This window comes from Pelobates fuscus, chromosome 3 (assembly GCF_036172605.1).
Source record: "Pelobates fuscus isolate aPelFus1 chromosome 3, aPelFus1.pri, whole genome shotgun sequence".
NCBI classification, from domain to species: domain Eukaryota; kingdom Metazoa; phylum Chordata; class Amphibia; order Anura; family Pelobatidae; genus Pelobates; species Pelobates fuscus.
In genome coordinates, this window is record NC_086319.1 from 29,858,281 (window position 1) to 29,878,657 (window position 20,377).

At 41.1% G+C, this 20,377-nt stretch overlaps 1 protein-coding gene across 6 annotated transcripts in view; it reads right to left on the reverse strand.

Annotated features, from left to right (window-relative positions):
- The window catches only part of ST7 (suppression of tumorigenicity 7), a 366,953-nt gene that overhangs the window by 289,740 nt on the left and 56,836 nt on the right, over window positions 1–20,377 (reverse strand). For 4 of the 6 annotated variants that reach the window (XR_010090419.1, XM_063446844.1, XM_063446843.1 and 1 more), the window contains exons 3-9: window positions 15,380–15,539; window positions 15,177–15,231; window positions 13,274–13,389; window positions 10,032–10,109; window positions 7,033–7,108; window positions 5,165–5,319; window positions 2,604–2,701 (exon numbers count right to left, since the gene is read on the reverse strand). Coding sequence is in view for 5 of the 6 variants with exons in the window: in XM_063446844.1 (XP_063302914.1) it covers window positions 2,604–2,701; window positions 5,165–5,319; window positions 7,033–7,108; window positions 10,032–10,109; window positions 13,274–13,389; window positions 15,177–15,231; window positions 15,380–15,539 (738 nt within the window). In the remaining variant the exon portion in view is untranslated. The remainder of the gene's footprint in view (window positions 1–2,603; window positions 2,702–5,164; window positions 5,320–7,032; window positions 7,109–10,031; window positions 10,110–13,273; window positions 13,390–15,176; window positions 15,232–15,379; window positions 15,540–20,377) is intronic. The other 2 variants (XM_063446846.1, XM_063446845.1) reach the window with 1 other exon arrangement.

Here is a 20,377-nt window from a genome sequence, read left to right on the forward strand (position 1 = left end):
CCAGATCATTAAGTAACCCAGCGTGTTCAGCTAGTAGTTCTAAAATTGTATTAGTGAGGCTGCAACACATTCATTACAATGCTGTGAAGTTAAAACTGTGTATTTTATTTATATTATTTGCAAAAGATCCCGTATTCACATATATATTGTTTTAGAATCTTTTTTTCTATGTATTATATGTATATACAGTTCTAAATGTGCTCACCCTGTCCCTTTATTCAAAGCACTTGATTTGAAATAGCCCAAAATGATCAGGGAAGTTAGTGCAGGGAGTGTATTAACATGGATGCACAACGTGTTGAACTGGTAGGATTGTATAGAATTAGGAAAATAATACATTTAGATTTAAATGTCCTTGTTCAAGTACATAAAATGTGCATTTGTTTAACCTCCTAGACCTTCCCTTTAAGGTACAAGTAGAGTAACAAATATATTGTATTCCCGATGGCAAATACTGAGCGATAATTAAGAAATACAATGGCAATAGTGTGTCAATTTCTATATTCCACGATTACGCACCAGGAACTACTGAAAAAAGTCAGTTACTGGCCATTTTTACCAGGACATTTTATAATGTAGATAATTAAACACAAATACATTAAAGCTATAAAACATATTAAAAACAACCTAACCAATATTGGTATGGAATAAAGGGACAACAAGCTTTTATTTCCTACAAAAATGTACTTAATTTATCACACAATCACAACATAAGAAATCTAATATATTTATATTTAAGAATAATAATGATAAAAAGTATTGGCAATTTAATGGGAAAAAACAATGTTTTGTACACCAGACTAGCCTATACAATGCAGCCTCTCTTTTTTTTTTTTCTTACCCATCGGTTTTGTGTTAAATAATTACATAATGACAAATTAATAATTCACGAGTGACCTGTGCACACAGAATCCTCGCAGTATGAACAGCATGAAAAAAAAATTTATTATAGAGAAAAAACAGGAGCCGAGACTTAATGGACAGCTGACATTCAAAACACACCGACCAGACAACTCATCAATATCTCCACTAATGCATTAATGGAACTCCAGCCATTATTTGCTTTCAAAGGCTGAAAATGGAAAATTGCAAAGGCATTCGGCAATCAAAAATGCTTTACTAGTGGTGCGTCTTGCTAAGCATTAACATATATTCTTAGGAGCCCGTACCTCATCCATTTAAACCCATGTAACACGGGCGACCGAAGAATACTCATCCATTTAAACCCATGTAACACGGGCGACCGTTCTAAAGTGTAACAAAACCGTAGCATGAAAATGATAAATAAAGGCATATTCTGCATATTCTCCGATAACTCCATTAGTTTAATATCTGGTGCATATTCAGCTGTGTCATTTTACAGGAGTTACCAAAATTTCAGCCACAGCCATAACCATGAAGGTAAGATATTATGGATATTATGGTGTAAGAGGAACAGTTTGAAAGGAGTATTTAGGAGAGAGCAAGGGACAGGTATGTAAGGTAGAGGTTACTCTGGGGGGCTATGAGCTTTCCTAAAGAGATGGGTTTTGAGGCACTTTTTAAACGATGGAAGACTAGGGGAGAGTCTGATGACAGTAGGCACGCTATTCCAAAGAAAAGGAGTCACCTACGAGAAGTCCTGCAAGTGTGAGTTGGCTGTATGGGTGCGAGCAGCGGACAGGAGAAGGTCATGGGCAGAGTGGAGAGGCCGAGAAGGGGCATACCTGCGGATCAGTGAAGAGATATAGGAGGGGCTAGAATTGGTCAGTGCTTTTAGGCATGGGTTAGCACTTTGAATTGACTCCTATAGAATACAGGAAGCCAATGTAAGGACTGACAGAGGGGTGAGGTGTGACATGAGCGACAGGAGAGGAAAATCAGTCTAGCTGCAGCATTTATTACAGACTGTAGCGGGGCAATATGGCTTCTGGGAAGTTACAATAATCCATGCGGGACATTACTAGGAGCGTGGACAACCTCCTTAGTAGCATCTTGCGTGAGAAAGGGGCAGATGCGGGCTATGTTTTTAAGGTGGAATCTACAGGATTTGGTAACAAACTGGATGTGAGGCCAGAATCAAATATAAATTCTAGACAGCACGCTTGCAAGGATGGGCTGATGTGGGTACCACCAACTTGAAGGGAGAGCGAGACAGGAGGATCAGTATTAGGAGGAGGAAAGACAAGGAGCTCAGTTTTAGAGAGATTGAGTTTCAAAAAGCAGGAGGACATCCAATCAGAGATGGAAGAAAGGCAAGCAGTGACAGGTATCTATATATGCACCTGATACACAGGTCACAAAAGGCACTTGTGTGTAAATTTCTGTGAAACGTGAATGTAGTCAGGGCACAGAAAAGGCACAAAGACCACGAAACAGTGCATGATGAATCGGGACTGGAAAAAGACAGCAAGAGTATACTTCAAGAACGAGAAGGTTCATTTAGCTATGAAATAATTACAAATATATCTGTGGAATCTAGATCACACCTAGATTGGTTATACTTTGCTGAAAGTCACAGGTGCAGATACACACTGTAATTTTATTATTCATTCGTCCAGTGTTATTATTCTGCTTCCCTTGCATTGTCCCCAAAGCTAATTTTAATGTAAACAAACACTCACATCCCGCATCATCTTCACTGCTTCTCTTGTCCTTCCAAGCTTCCTCGCACACATTGCTAACCTCCTTTTAATGTACACAAGTACATTTGTGTCTCGTCCTGTAATGGAAATGAAAAAAAAAATCTGTTCATAAAGATACCAATATTTAAAAGTGTGATAGGACAACAGACTGCGAGAACATGGTTGTAGAGGAGAACGAGCAATATACATGTTTTCAGAGAATTTGCAGTATAACAGTAACGCTTAATGGAAAGTAGATTAGACGAATACATTTAATTATGGTTTATAAGGTTGGGAAAAGTAACACTGCTGTATGAAACAAGTAAAAATACAGAAAATAAAGAAAAGTAAATAAAAATAGAAACAAGACTGTAACAAAATAATCACAACTAAATAGAAAGAAGTAAGGAATAAAAAACTAAACCGTAAAAAAAGGAAAACATTTAAAATCTCTACAAGATATAATTATCTATTGTAATTGAGATAAGCTTCCACCTTGTAATTAAAGGAGCACTATAGTATTGTGAATACAAAGCTCGAATCCTAACACTATAGTGTCCCTCTGTGCACTTCCTTTGGGGCTTTGACAAATGCCGGACAGCGTCATTCAAAACGTGAGCATTCTTAACCCTGTAATATCAATATTGCAGCTTCTCTAACACTGCAGGGTTAAGGGGACTGGGACAAGGCACCCAGACCACTTCAATGAGATGAGGTGGTCTGAATGCCTATAAATAGTATCCCCACGGTGGTCTGGGTGTCTATAAATAGTATCCCCACGGTGGTCTGGGTGCCTATAAATAGTGTCCCCACGGTGGTCTGGGTGCCTATAAATAGTGTCCCCACGGTGGTCTGGGTGCCTATAAATAGTGTCCCCACGGTGGTCTGGGTGCCTATAAATAGTATCCCCACGGTGGTCTGGGTGCCTATAAATAGTATCCCCACGGTGGTCTGGGTGCCTATAAATAGTATCCCCACGGTGGTCTGGGTGCCTATAAATAGTATATCCACGGTGGTGTGGGTGCCTATAAATAGTATTCCCACGGTGATCTGGGTGCCTATAAATAGTATATCCACGGTGGTGTGGGTGCCTATAAATAGTATTCCCACGGTGATCTCAGTGCCTATAAATAGTATCCCCACGGTGGTCTGGGTGCCTATGAATAGTATCCCCACGGTGGTCTGGGTTCCTATAAATAGTATCCCCACGGTGGTCTGGGTGCCTATAAATAGTATCCCCACGGTGATCTGGGTGCCTATAAATAGTATCCCCACGGTGATCTGGGTGCCTATAAATAGTATCCCCACGGTGATCTGGGTGCCTATAAATAGTATATCCACGGTGGTGTGGGTGTCTATAAATAGTATATCCACGGTGGTGTGGGTGCCTATAAATAGTATCCCCACGGTGATCTGGGTGCCTATAAATAGTATATCCACGGTGGTCTGGGTTCCTATAAATAGTATCCCCACGGTGATCTCAGTGCCTATAAATAGTATCCCCACGGTGATCTGGGTTCCTATAAATAGTATCCCCACGGTGGTCTGGGTGCCTATAAATAGTATCCCCACGGTGGTCTGGGTGCCTATAAATAGTATCCCCAACAGTGGTCTGGGTGCCTATAAATAGTATCCCCACGGTGGTCTGGGTGCCTATAAATAGAATCCTGACGGTGGTCTGGATGCCTATAAATAGTATCCCCACGTTGGTGTGGGTGCCTATAAATAGTATCCCCACGGTGGTCTGGGTGCCTATAAATAATATCCCCCACAGTGGTCTGGGTGCCTATAAATAGTATCCCCACGGCGGTCTGGGTGCCTATAAATAGAATCCTGACGGTGGTCTGGATGCCTATAAATAGTATCCCCACGGTGGTCTGGGTGCCTATAAATAGTATCCCCACGGCGGTCTGGGTGCCTATAAATAGTATCCCCACGGTGATCTCAGTGCCTATAAATAGTATCCCCACGGTGATCTCAGTGCCTATAAATAGTATCCCCACGGCGGTCTGGGTGCCTATAAATAGTATCCCCACGGTGGTCTGGGTGCCTATAAATAGTATCCCCACGGCGGTCTGGGTGCCTATAAATAGTATCCCCACGGTGATCTCAGTGCCTCTAAATAGTATCCCCACGGCGGTCTCGGTGCCTATAAATAGTATCCACACGGTGGTATGGGTGCCTATAAATAGTATCCCCACGGTGGTCTCTGTGCCTATAAATAGTATTCCCATAATAGAAACAGCTATTCTATTACAAGAGATAAACTGATCTCACCTAATAAAATCTATTAGTATTCTGTATTCATCTGTAAAAAGGATAAGAAATCATTCCATTATTTGTATGATCATTTTTATAAATATTTTTTTTTATGTATTTTTACCTTTCTATATATTATGTTTTCAGGTGTGTAGATTGTGCTTGAAAGATTCTGCCATAAAGTGGTTTGTGGAATTAGAGGCCATTGATTTGGCTTTTGATCATTATTTTGTAACAAAGTATTTGTTAACTAATCACACAGACAGAAAGCAGCCATCCCAATGAAATAAATGAACACTTACGGTGCTGTGCTTCGTATTGTGCCCCGTGGTGCTGTAGCTGTTGGCTACGTCTGTAACAGCCTTCGCCGGCCTTTAGTGCTTGCTTAAATAGCTTCTCTGCTTCAACAATTGTAGTTGCTTCTTCTTCAGCCAAAAGAATAAATGCAGTGGCGCATCTATTAAAACAAACAAAAAAAAAACGGAAAGAAAATTATAAAAAAAACAATAAATAAAAAATTAAAATCAGGAAAAAAATTAATTTATAAAGGCACATTTTAAACACTTTTTTTTCTGTGCATTTGTTTCATGAATGGCAAGCACATAGAGATTTAAAAAATAATTAAATAAAAGTACTAACAAAGTAAGATTAACACCACTTGGCTTCATCCATCGAACTGAATGCAGGATGTCAGACTGAGTACAATCAATATATCCTAAGTGTACCTTGTTTAGCAAGAGCAGATGCTCTTTGGGGTCCAAATAGCTCATTTCTACCCTGGTGTGTCTCTATCCTCGGAGTGTCAGATTTGTAAGAGAGTGTAACAGTTACAGAATGCACAGTATCTGTTAATGAACCACATTCAATGTATTTTTATATCAATATGCATAATTAAAATACACTGTAGGCCTATAAGTGACCTAACCGTTCCTTCAATAGCCATGAATAGGACATAATCCCATCTAAATATCATTTTAATAGCTACAACTCCAGAGACCCCAGAAAAGAAAAAGTCCCTCTTTGCAATCTTGGGACGTAGAAGTTTGCGTGAACAGGCATAAAAAATACAGTGCAAATCAAGCTATAAAGTAAAAAAAAATGTAATGAAGCACTGTGCATTAAAATATATGAATACTAAAAGTGCAGAATACAATTCTCATGACACCAAGGCATCGAAAAGCAATGAGGCCAGTGAGTAATCATAGCAATCCTCAGCCTATTAGTGCACTCTGCTACGCGGATCTAATGAAGTGTTTGAGTAATTTTAACCAATTCGCTGAGGATGACAACTCTGTGTCATCATCCGCAGGACTTCTGAAACGCAGAGAATAGCAAAGTGCCGTCTGCTACATTTCTACTTCGCTAAAATACACTGAAGAGAGATACAATGATTTCTGCTCATTGTATGAATAAAGGCTGTGCTTGGCATTGTGCCTTAAATAAAATGTATAATATAATGGAATCCCCCCTTTTAAACGGTCACATACCTAGATAGCTAGTACTTGATCACATGAAAACACCATATGCATAGGAAACAAAATCATATCAATACCATATGAATAGGTAACAAACTCCCCTCCTCCCCCCAAAACTTACACAGACAATCAAGATAACAGAATGCCCTCTCTTTAAGTTTCTTGTGTCTGTATATGATGATTTTTGTACCATTATTTTGTACAGAATACAAGGCTTGAAATGTATAGTTCAATGCCTAAATCTGCGATTGGACAGCCACATAAATACTGGGCAGGGTTAGAAGGGGAAGGGTGTGCAAAGGCTGCAGACAAGAGAACTACAGCTTTTACAAACAGCTTAAAAAAAAAAAAAAAAAAAAAAGCATAATTAAGTGCATGTTTTCATTGTGTGTATAACTACTAAACAGCAATTTGCATTTTTGTTTTTATTTGGGCAGTGCAGTGTCCATTTAATTCATGAAAATCCACGGATGAAGCGGTTTGTTAAATACAGTTACATAGTTACATGGCTGGAAAGAGACTTGCGTCCATCAAGTTCAGCCCTCCTCACATTTGTATTTTGCTGTTGATCCAAAAGAAGGCAAAAACCCCAGTTTGAAGCGCTTCCAATTTTGCAGCAAGCTAGGAAAAACATTCCTTCTTGACCCCAGAATGGCAGTCAGATTTATCCTTGGATTACATATGGGGATACTCACTCATTTAATTCTAACGCTTCGTGTGCAGCAGAAATTCTGGCTTGTGGGTTTCTTTCCCTCCAGGCTTTTTGCATTACTGTTTGATAAAAATAAAAAAAATAAAAGAAAAATATAAAATACATAAAGGCAAAGGTTTACAGTAAGCAGCACACTAAATGTCTGCCAAAGAAAACTTAGTTAGAAACGTTGGTTAAGTGGCCAGATTTTCATATCAATAAAATAGCAGAAAACACAATGGCCTCAAATGAATTATTTTGGATAAACTTTTAAAAATAATTTAATATTACGAACAATATATACCGGTATATATTTTGATATTGTTTAATATATTTTTTTTTTATACGTGATATATAATTTGATATATTAACCCCTTAAGGACACATGACGTGCCTGACATGTCATGATTCCCTTTTATTCCAGAAGTTTGGTCCTTAAGGGGTTAATGTATTGAAAAATCAGAGTTTATCCAAAAATATTAAAATCCAAAGGTTTATTCACTACACACAGAACTGTAGTGAGAATTGAATTACAAAAGTTGTTAAAATGGCCAATCTGTGGCTCCAGAGGAGATTCCAGATCAGTCATTTTTACCCTTACTTCACCTTTTGTTTTGCATTCACTGCAACTCATGTTTAGTGAATAAACCTTAAAGTGTTTCTCTTTAATTTACAGTAGTTTAGGAAAGCAATGTGAAATCATTTAAGCTTTATATTTCACACTTTAAAGGGACACTATAGTCCCCAGAACAACTACAGCTTATTGTATTTGTCCTGGTGAGAATAATCATTCCCTTTTTGCAGTAAACACTTTTTTCAGAGAAAACACAGTGTTTACATTACAGCCTAGTGATAACTTCACTGGCCACTCCTCAGATGGCTACTAGAGGTTTTTCCTGGGGCAGTCTTGCCTAGTGTGCATCACAACATTCAGTGTCTCCACCCTGTGCATACAGACACTGAACTTTCCTCATATTGATGCATTGATTTAATTCATCTCATTCTCTATGAGGAGATGCTGATTGAACAGGGCTGTGTTTGACTTGTGCTGGATCTGCCCCTGCTCTGTCTCCTTGACAGTCTTAGCCAATCCTATGGGGACACATTGTGATTGGCTCAGACCACCACTTCTGATGATGTCAGCAGGCAGGTCAGAGGCAGACAGGGGCAGATCCAGCAGCTGCAGACTTGAATACAACTAAGATTTTACTATATTTAGTGAGGCAAGGGGGATCGATGGTGGTTTTAACACTATAGGGTCAGGAATACATGTTTGTGTTCCTGACCCTATAGCGTTCCTTTAAGCAAGATCTTAACCGGATCATGGGCGAGGTGAGGAAGGGGGACTGGGGAACAAATAAAAATATGAGACAAATTAATTAGATAAATACAGCAAAAACACAGGGGGGGCAGGGGGTGTATATACAAATGAGATTATATATATATATATTATCAGGTTATAATGAGCAATGTAATGTCAAATGTTGGTAAAAAGTTGCAAAGAAAGTGTTTTTGATATTTTGAACTTGAAGATCACATCTTAAAATATCAAAGGAGCATCCATTGATTTTATTATATATTAAAAAATTATGTTTTTCAATATAATGTGGTGAAACAAATATTAATTTAACATAAAAGCAAATGTTGTGAGTAACTAGAATTTACAGATTGAGACACATGCAGTTAGTCCCCCCTGCCCTGCAAATCTACCAGCATTTCAGCAGGGGGAGCCATTCACCAAATAATTCTCTCATTGCTATTGCAAAAAGGATCCAACCCAACAGTGGGCCAAGATCCCATCATATTACAGTGAGTCACTGTAACAGATCATATCCTATCTAATCCAGATTGAAGCAGACAGGTGACAGACAAGAGGGGAAAACGAGAAAAAAAAAACAAAAAAAAAAACAGACATGAATATCCCTTCTACACTTTTATATATGTCTTTAAAAAATGGTTGTACAAAAAAAAAGCCAACATCATGATTAAAAGTTCAACTAATTCATATTTTCATACCAAAGACAGGCCTTTTTACATTGAAATGTCTTGTAAACCGCTTATCAGATTTAGAGCTATAGGATTTTCCTATCTCAATAAAGCAAATCGAGATTACTTTGAAATGTTGCATTAGGACACGCAAAGCACACAAAACAGTGTGTAGGCCAAACAATATTAAACAAATGAAAACTAGATTAAGATTTAGCTTTCATGTTTCCCAGGACACAGTAAGGCGTGTTTGAATAAAAGGTTGCCTTGTGATGTCTTGTGTTGGAATGGTCCAGGGGTATTGCCAGGCCTCCTCATTGTTATATATCAGCACCCAGGGCTGTCCAATGGGCATTGATAGAATGCCGCTAACATTCAATTTTGAACCCACTCAACAAAAGGAATGCACAGGAATGGGGTTCACACAGGCACTCGTACCCTGAACTCCTGACGGACAATACTATGAACTGCCTCACTGATCCCATAAAACAAAGATGTATCAGCAGCCTTTAAATTTCCCCATGAAGTAAAGCAATAAATAAAACATTTATTGTGAGTATTTTACCAGAAGAAAAAGAATTGTTATATCTTCCTTGACTAAAATTTTTTTTTTTCCATTTATTAGAAATGGGTGGAATTGATACCACCCCTACTGACCAATCCCCCCCCCCCCCCCCCCGCTCCGGCATATTCTCGGTATAGGGGTGATTTAGTCAATTAATTTTGTTTATTAGAAATGTTTTACGTTCTAACCATAAACTAGCATAACACTGAAGAGAACAACAACCATGCCCATTAAAAGGGACACTGTAAGTACTATAACCATCTCATATAGTTGTAGTTCCTGTGGTCCTGTGATGCTGTCTCTCCATTCAGCGTTAAACCATTTTTGAGCAGTATAACACTGAATGAGGATGTCTGAACGCTCACATCATGTCCCCTACCGAAGGGGAGCCATGCTAACAGATACGGGCAATAGGCACGGTGATGGTCTAAAAGCAGTCAGCTGACACTCACCCATTGCTGCTAAAACTAACACTTCCTCATCAACTCGAGCAGCACAGAGGGGATGGGCAGCTGGGGATTCTCGTTTATCTTTAAAAAAAAAAAAAAAAAAAATGAAAACATTTTAATGCTGAATGGAGGAACAGCGCCAGGTGATTCTAGACACTATAACCACTTCAATTACATAAAGCAATTACAGCGTCCCTTTAAAATCATATCTGTATTCAAAAGTAAAGCGAATACCTTAACCTCATTCCTAAATCATAATAAAAACTCATTAATGGAGAGAAAAGATGGAATGGAATGTAGAAGGACTGTGTGAGAATATTGCACAATATGCAGGGTGAAACATTTAATGTAATCATGCCTGATTTATACAGATACAATTTAATCTATTGATTGACCCCTAACATAACATTGCCCTACTCCCCTATATGGTCTGAAAACATACGATTTTAATACTTCATTTATATGGGATTTTGATTTAGTTATCTAATTAAACTCCACAATCTTCATCTTGGGCATGGAAGGCAACGAATATAGAGATTGTTCCAAATGACCTTGAATAAAGTTCCCATGATTCCCACCGGCAGCTCAGATCCTAGGACCTAATCCTGGGTGATAAATTAATGCTACTTGTAGCTGGCTCTGTTGAAAAATTACTTTTACCATATACAAGCAACCCTACTTTGTTAGGTTTGTATGTGATCAGGAAAAATATCATACAGAGAGGACTCGACTGTTCCCGTCATCCCATTAACCTCAATCTTTAGAAAAGAAAAAAAAACTAAATCGCTCATCCGGAACATAACTACAAGCTCACAAAGTCCATGATGTTAATCATTTCATTCCATATAAATTACACTTTGAACACACATTAAGGAGCTTCAAGGGTCAAAAAAATTAGAGAAGGGGGGCGGGGCCTGACCTGCAAGCTGTATAGTCGCATGGCGGAGGAGCTCCCGCAACACATGCTACTTTTCGGGGGAAAACTCACTGATACCAAGCCTGAAATGAGACCGGGGCACGCTACCCAAGCTGGGGGCACCCTGGTAATCTTACCGATACCAGACCCGAGTTTCTCCCGCAATCCTGGACCTCAGGAGGCAGGCTGCGGCCTAAGGCCGATGGAGCTGGGGAGAGACGGCCGCTCTCCTTACCCAAAGGCTGGGGGTACTGAGCCATTGCCTACCCGCTCCCCCCCCTTGGGACCGGTGGGGGTGATCCCGGTCCAACCTCTCCAGGCAGCAGGGCTACAACGAGTGCTGAAAGCAGAGCCTCACAGGCAGCCCTTCGCTACACAGGCCTATACAATGGCGGGCGACACGTGTGACCACAACCTCACTGAAAGGGACCACTTCCAGTACAAGCTTGATGCCTTATTCGAAGCCTTCTGGGCAAAACTGGCAAGCAGAGAGAGACAGAACGCAGAGTCAGTGCACTCACCCAAAGGCGAACCCGCACATACCCGCCGCAGCCGCACGGGCTCCCGTCCGACGAGACCAAGAACATGGCGCCGGAGATGGAAACCCCTCCTGCCTGCACATAAACAAGCGAGATCGTGCTGCGCAATGCTGCCAACCCGAAGTGAGCTACACGCTCCACACAGACACAGCATGAAGCCGGGACCCACAACGCCACCAACTACTGGCAAGCTTCCCTCACAGCTCCGGACCCACCCGATATCACGGAGAGCCCCAGACTATCGGAAAGGGACTCCACTTGCCTGTAGCTTTGAAGCAGGCCCTCACAGCGACGGGCGGACGAGCCAGCCCCTGGAACCAGCGACGCTGCACCATAATATGCCCCAGGAGGACTCCAAAGTATCCCCAACATCTCTCCCGGTGCTGGGCATAGGCTGACAGTAAATCACTGAGGGACATACTTAAAGCCTCTGCTGCTGAGGACGCTGTCTATGCCACACTGCAGCCTCCTAAACAGAGACTCCCTAACAATGTAGGACTTTAAAGAAATATTCACTGTTCGACTGTTTTGATTTAGCATTCCCATAATATTCTGTTCATACTTGTGTAATGCCTTACTGTACTCATCTATCACACTCTCAGATAGCCTGTCAACTTCTCATTTAATGAGGCTAAACCTGCCTGCCTGGCAAATACTATGTGTATTTCTTTTTTCATACACTTGTGACTCGCAAGCATATACCATACCAACGCTCTCACATAGCTGCACACACCTGAATAACGCATGCTGACCACACAAATTAAATACTAGCATTCTTAGGACACGCATAACCAACTTGAACCCAAACTGTATTAGTAAACATGTGTGTAGCTGTCTTAAACGTACTTTAACCGCAACATAAAAATGTGCCGACTCAGCGTAATGGAACAGAGCAATAGTTTTAAATGTTTAACACCTCATGTCATATGTTTCATTGTGAATGATGCCTATTTTCTGCATTTGTTTATTGTGATGATGCAGGAAAATCTGTTAACTCATGCACAACAAAAAATAAAGAATTAAAAAAAAAAAATTAGAGAAATGTAATGGAAAAAAATCAACCAATTATATCTTTTAACAAGAACACACTAAAATCGGTAATGGTCACAGTTTGTAATTAAATCAATGGCAATTGCAGGCACAAATTCATTAACAAGCCCAAATAACAGGATACTATCTATATTTAGAATTAACGGCTTGCTCGATATTAATTACATCTTCACAAGCATGACAATGACGCAAAGACATATGTGATCTACGCGCAGTTCTAATTACACCTAACGTACAAACATAACCACCTACCAGCAGAAATAAACATTGCGAATTCTAACGGAAAGGCGCATTTCATAAAATAATGAGAGATCCATTAACAGAGAAAGGATACAACTCAGTGTCCTATTACAAGGGTGGTTAACATTTAGACCCCCACCTGTTGCAGGAACAGAGTTCCCATGATGCTTTGCTGGTGCTACGGATGGCAATGCAGAGAACTTGTAATACAAGAAGATTTTAGCTGTTGTGACCATTTTTAGAATTCTGTCCTACTTTTCTGATGCAACATTTTCATAAATCTACCTCCTACTTTCAAGATAGACTTCTACTAGATTGTTGGCGAAATCAACTTCTAATAAGCCAGTACAGATCTTTAATTATTCCATTTAATTACCAAAGTAAACCATACACACAAAATGATTGCTATCATGAACCTCCAGGGCTATTTTTACATCAGCCATGGCACAAGAGAAAGTATTTCAGGGTCTGTAAGGTTAGGGGAAGGTTTATTTCCTTACTTGCATCTGCCGGCCGCATGTGATCCGTGTCACACGTGAAGAATGTCTGGTGGTCCTGCGCTGAAAGATTCATGTCATAATATGTCAACGGCTCACGTCCCGTTACCCATGTGTATCTGCAATGCAAAAAAACAAACAAAACAAAACAGGGATATTTACTGATATTGTGATAAAAATCAGTCTCATAACGTACATTGCTGTTAATGTTGTTAATATAAGAAGGGACTTCTCTAGATTTTTGTAATCATTAGAAAATATATTTTTTGGCAGATACATACAAATCTGACTGGTTGGAATCCTTAGTCACAAATTGTAACCAAGGGGTTAACATTATTATTTTCAAGCGCACATACAGAAATTATGTTTTGTGCATTTTCAAATGCTGAAAATTAGTCAATCTCCTGTTTTGAGGTCAATTTCCACTTTCTCCCCCTTTCCTCTTAACACTTTTGAAATATTTCAACTGCCACCCAAGAAATGGGGAAGGGTGTAATCTTAAAATAAAAGAAGCAACACCTAACAAGATACTAATTAAAAAGCTGATATGATTAGATTATTATCGATGTTTGCAAGGGTTAATACGTTTATTTTGGTTTCTTAAACAGCCAATGTCACTTTACTAGGACCTCTGTCCCCGTCTCATGGCCAGATGGCTGTTTTTTTTTTTTCTTTACTTAAATCAATACCCATTTTTCTAATTTTGCCATATTTCCCTTGCAAGTAGTGTCTCTGGGGTAGAAGCTATGTTTTGCATTGTAAATCGGCACCTTGCATAGAAGCCCAGCATCACTGCAACAAAAAAAGTGAATGCATTTTATTTCTACAAATAATTTTGATTAAAACTCAGTGCAATTCCATCTTGATACCAAGTGTCTATATACGGCTGTCAAGACTACATATGCTTTGAATTTCCAGGGCAAAAAAATTTAAAAAGGTGCCTTCTCAGGTCAGGTTTGCGTTTCTAAATTAGCAGAATTCGCTATTGCTTGAAATAGAAATGAGATTTACTTGTCATTACTATTATGATTTCACTTATTGGATTTGACCGATGCGTTATTATAGGGACACTACAGGCACCCAGACCACTTTAGAAGTGGTCTCTGTGCAATGTCCCTTTCCTACTTAGTCCTGCAACGGAAATAATAGCAGTTTTAAGAAACTGCAATAATTACCTTGCAGGACTAAGGCTGCGTCCCGTGGCTGTCCGAGAGCCACTACCTGCTTGCTAGGCGACTTTTGGTCGCCTGACGCTGGATGTCCTCACGCTCTGCATGAGGACATTCAGCGTTATTTAAATCCCTATAGGAAAACATTACAGCAATGCTTTTCTATGACGACGGCCTAATACGCTCGTCACTCGAATTTGTCCCTCCATTAGGTGATGTCAGCGGAGGAGGAGCGCTGACCTTGCACTGGGATCGAGTAAGTACAGTAAGGGTTTTTTAACCCCGTGCACTGCTGGGGGATGCGAGGGAAGGACCAGAGAGAGTCATAGAGTAAAGAATACCGCGTTGTATTTCTTCCACTATATGTAGTGTTAAGACTGCCTCTAGTGGCTGTCTCCCAAACTAGAAGCACTTACTGCAGTTTCACACAACTTGACTTGAAATAACGCTGGTTGTTCTCACGCTTTGCATGAAGACGTCCAGCGTGTTTAAAGACCCCATAGGAAAGACCCCATATTGGGAAGGCCTAATGTGCAAACAAGTCAGCGCTAGTTGTCTAATATTTCTGGAGCAATTGCCATTTAAACCCAGTGTTAATCCTCCACTGATGACAGCCACTGCCAAACCACAATTACTGTGCATTAAAGCCCATGACATTTCTAAGAGTAAAAGTTCACGAGCTGAACATTTGTCCTCTGCGCTGCCTGAAAAATGAGCGATTTGCAGTTTATTCTTACCTGTTATACTCTGCTCCTCGGAAGAGATTTAATGGGTTCCGCCAGACTTTACATTCTGTTGGAGTGAAAGAAAATGGTTATATATTGTGAATGTATTTTGTGATTCAATGCATATTGGTGTCCTCAGCTTACAAAAATCAGGATGTAGAGCTTAATAGGGAATTGCAATCCAAAAAGAAGAACCTAAATATGTGTATTCACACCTGAAACATTTTGTCGACTGGAATCAGCGTCCCCGTTACTTGTGTTTGAGTTGCTTGGAGTGTTATTATCAACCCCTCCCAATAGAGGGCGCAAATGACTCACAGAGACTTGCTCAATGAATGACGTTCCGTATTTACGGAAATACCACCATTCAAATATCTGCAACAAAAAGCAAGAATCCTATTAAAACAAGGTCTTTATTGGTTTTATCAATGGATTTTGTTTTACAGCAATGTAAACAGCAAAAAAACAAAACAAATAAAAAAATACTATGACGGACAGCAAATAAGCGATTTAAATGAAAAAAACATAGAAAATTAGATAAAAAATACATTATGATCACAGAAAGGGCAATCAATTAAGCAGTAAGTGTTTTCTAACTGTCAGGAGTGATATTTTATTTTTACTGCCAATTACATAATTTCAGGACAAAGTAATGTAAGAATATTTAATCAAATACTTTTAAATGTACAGAAAATAGATTTGCAAAGTATCCCTATTCGGATAATGTCTTGGCTAATGGACATCTCCCAGTATTAAGTAATACTTAATAATGTAGCACAAAACATAAAAAATAAAAATAAAAATGAAAAAGAAAATATCTAGATTATAGAAAGAAAGAAAAAAAAAAAAAAGTAGATACAATTCATTAAACAATATTTCCCTGTAAAAATGACCATGGAATTCATATAATGACTATATTCTATCAGAGGGATGGAATCTACTATTTTCTCAATGATACATAACAGAATTACACTTTAGGAGCTACCAGGCAGGAGTTATATGAAGATTATTCAATCTAGTAGAGTTTCATTTATGTAGTAGACAGAGAAATGTAAATGCCAATATCTAAACACAGGTGGGACAAACAATATAAAAAAAGTTATTTGACTTGGGTCAAATAAAAAAACTAGCGCAATAGGGGATTAAAAGGATCTCATATAATATATATATATATATATATATATATATGTTCAATAATGTGTTCTTCGACAACTCCAGGTTTGTATAATTAGGGAATATTATCTCGGCTCAAAATAAATCCCAACAACTACTACGGCATAAGTTCTATTTGCATGTAAATCTTAAATTATCCTAAACTAGCCTGATCTGCATCAATTCCCCATTTGCACTGCTCTCAACTTCTTCCATTCCCTCTCAATCAAGCAATCTCATTCTACAATTCTATCCTCTCTGTCGCTCTGAATAGGACTACTAAAGCCTGCTCTAAACATCAGTCATGCCTTGGGCCCTGGCACATGAAGCTTAACCGTTATTTCGAAAGATATTGCCACCACACCAGACTTAAAGGGACACTAGATTCACCAAACAACTTTAGCTTAATGAAACTATTTGGGTCTATAGAGCATTTCCCTGCAGTCACATTACATAATTCACTGCCATTTAGTAGTTAAATCACTTTTGCTTCTGTTTATGCAGCCCTAGCCACACCTCCCCTGGCTGTGACTGACTGAAAAAAAAGTTTTAATTTTCAATCAGATGTTAACTCACTTTAGAATTTTTCATCTCCTGCTCTGTAAATGTAACTTTAATCAATACAATGAATTCCTATGGCTGACTGTGACATGAGGACCTTCCTAGCCAGGGGCGGGCTGGGCCGGGGGGCAGGGAGGCAATTTCCCCCCAGGCCGCCCTAAGCAATTAGAAAAATGGCCACTGCAGGGCCGGTCCTGGGCGCCAGGAGGAGGGGGTGCCGCGCAGAGCAGGCTGATAGCCTGTCACAAGGAGCCCAGCAGGTGGCCAGCTGGCCACTTACGGTGCCCCAGTAGCAAGGCAGAGTAGGCACCTGCTTGTCCCAGATGGCAGGTGCCTACTCTGCAGCAATATACCGGCCGGGTGAGGAAGGAGGCATGCAGCAGCGAGGGAGCTCTGCTGATGATCTTCCTGCTCCCTCGCGCGCCCTCTCTGTTGATGTCGGGAGCCGGAATATGACGTCATTCCGGCCCCGCATCACTAAACTGCGCGAGGGAGCAGAGAGGAGCAGGAATATCACGGAGGAAGTCACTGGACCCCGGGGAAAGGACCCAGAGCACTCCTAAAGGTAGGAGCAACAAGAAATAAAATAAATTTGTGTGTGTGTGTCTGAAAGTAAGTGTGTGTGTGTGTGTGTCTGTAAGTGTGTGTGTGTGTCAGGAAGTGTAAGTGTGTGTGTGTGTGTGTGTGTGTCTGGAAGTGTGTGTGTGTCTGGAAGTGTGTGTGTGTGTCAGGAAGTGTAAGAGTGTGTGTGTGTGTCTGGAAGTGTGTGTGTTTATGGAAGTGTGCGTGTGTGTGCGTGTGTAAGTGTGTGTGTGTGTGTGTCTGGAAGTGTGTGTCTGGAAGTGTGTGTGCGTGTGTGTGTGTGTCTGGAAGTGTGTGTGCGTGTGTGTGTGTCTGGAAGTGTGTGTGTGTGTGTGTGTAAGTGTGTGTGTGTGTGTGTGTCTGGAAGTGTGTGTGTGTAAGTGTGTGTGTGTGTGTGCTGGAAGTGTGTGTGTCAGGAAGTGTAAGTGTGTGTGTGTGTGTGTGTCTGGAAGTGTGCGTGTGTGTGTGTGTGTGTGTCTGGAAGTGTGTGTGTGTGTGTCTGGAAGTGTGTGTGTGGAAGTGTGTGTGTGTGTGTCTGGAAGTGTGTGTGTGTGTGTGTGGAAGTGTGTGTGTGGAAGTGTTTGTGTGTGTCTGTCAGGGACGTCTTTCCGCATGGGGCCCTACCGCGCTGCCCAGCATGCCCGGCCGACAGGGGAGATCCTTTGATCTCCCCTGCCAGCCAACGGAGAGGTGGCCTTGTTTTCTGGCCTTGTGCCGATGAGGGAGATCTCAATTCAATCGGGGAGAGAGGAAGCTGCCTAGGACCCAGGGCTGCAGGAGAGGCCGACCTGTAAGGCAGATCGTTCCTCCCGCAAGCAGGCTGTGTGGATTGTTGCAGCGAATTACCATTGCAATGCTCCACACAGCATTCTGCGCGCAGTAGGACAGGAGATAGCCTGCAGCCAGACAAGCTGCAGGCTGTACAGAATTCACAACTGGACCACCAGGGCTGGCTGTGTCCCAGCCTCTTTCACCAAAGGTAAGAAGAAGGGTGGGGGGGACATATAGATTTTATTTAACGTATAGTAGTATTAAAAAACAAAAAATATTTGCTACCTGCACCCCTCAAACACACACACAGCACCCAACACACATATAGCACTCCACTCACACGCAGCACCCCACTCACATAGCACTCCACACACACAGCACCCCACTCACATAGCACTCCACACACACACAGAGAACCCCACACTCACATAGCATTCCACACACACACAGCACCCCACACACACCGCACCCATACACACAAACACATACACTGCACCCCTCACTGTTGTGTGTGTGTATTCAGCCGTCTGTGTATGTATTCAGCCGTCTGTGTGTATGTTTGTATTCAGCGGACTGTGTATGTATTCAGCACTCTCTATGTGTACTCAGCAGTCTGTGTGTGTGTGTGTGTGTCTATTCGTCAGTCTGTATGCGGGTATTCATCAGTCGTCGTGTGTATGCATTCAGCAGTCGGTGTGTGACTGCATTCGGCATTGAATGTATTGAATGTATGCATTGCATTTGTTGGAGGTACTTCTAAATATAATCTTCGTTGTATCTATAATTTAAATTTTTATTCCTGTAAGTTGTGTAGGCAGGGCCCCAGTGCACTGCTTTGCCCGGGGACCCATAATGTTGTTAAGATGGCACTGGTGTCTGTCAGTGTGTGTGTGTGTCAGCAAGTGTGTCTGTCAAGTAAGTGTCTGTCAGTGAATGTGTGTGTGTGTGTGTCTGCCTGTCAGTGTGTGTGTGTATGTGTCTGCCTGTCAGTGAGTGTTTGTCAGGGTTTGTGTGTGTATGTTATTGAGAGTGAGGGCCAGTGTGTCTGTCAGCAGGGCCAGCCTTTGAGGTATGCAAGCTGTGGGGTCATGTAGGGCGCAATAACAACAGAGGCGCCCGGCGGCCAACACAGCTCACAAGTTTTGGACACCAGCATATTTAATTTAAACGATTCCCTGGTGGTCCATTGGTGCGCACCAGCAGTAGGTGCAGTCAGATCATATCCCTTGTGGTTCCGGTGCTCAGTTAGTGAGTCAGGGCACAGGCTCAGAGATTCTCAGCCTTAGCTCTAACAACATTGAAAGTCGGAGCCGCAAAGGAGTGGGTATGGCAAAGAGCTACTAATTAGCATAATATCAATATCCGTTATAAAACCAGGAAAAGGTGGCCATGGATGGTGAGCTAATTCAGGGGTGCAATGGGCAGGGGCGGACTGACACCTCACAGGGCCCTCGGGCAGTGGGTGATCAAGGGCCCGCCCTCCTGGTCCTGGTACAAGGTTTTCTGGTCCCCTGCTATTCTTCTCCCCCTTCTTTCTGCTGCTTTTACACATATATTATGTGTAGGCTGCCCAGCACACAGAATGGATGTGTGAGAGCCACACATCCCTGACTCCCACATCCCTGAGTGCCCCCCAAAATGGCCAGATTTACTTTTAAGGGGTTAATCCAACCAAAACCAGTGTTTTAATAAACACTGTGTTTAGATGGAGTAACCCTTGCTGGCGTGCCTCCCAGCAATTAAAATAAAGCAAATTTAATTACACACTTCCACTGATTTTGCTTAAGACATCACAAGTAGCATCCCCCACACGTACAACCTTACAAGTAGCCACATGTGTTTAGAGTCTACTTGTGGGGTTGCGTGTGTGGGGATGTTGCTAGTGATGTTATGTCCCTGTATGTCAAAGTGTTGTGTTAGATTAATCCTCTCTCTTGTTTTACCTATTGTACAGCGCTGCAGAATATGTTGGCGCTATATAAGTGATTGTAAAAGTTGTGTGTGTGGAGGCTGTGTGCAGTATTGCAATGGTGAGTATGCTGTTTGTGATGTGTATGTGAAGGGAGGCTGCATGTAATTTTGTATGTGTGGGGATGCTGCTTGTGGTGTGTCTATACAGTGAGGCTCCTTGTGGGTTTTTGTATGTG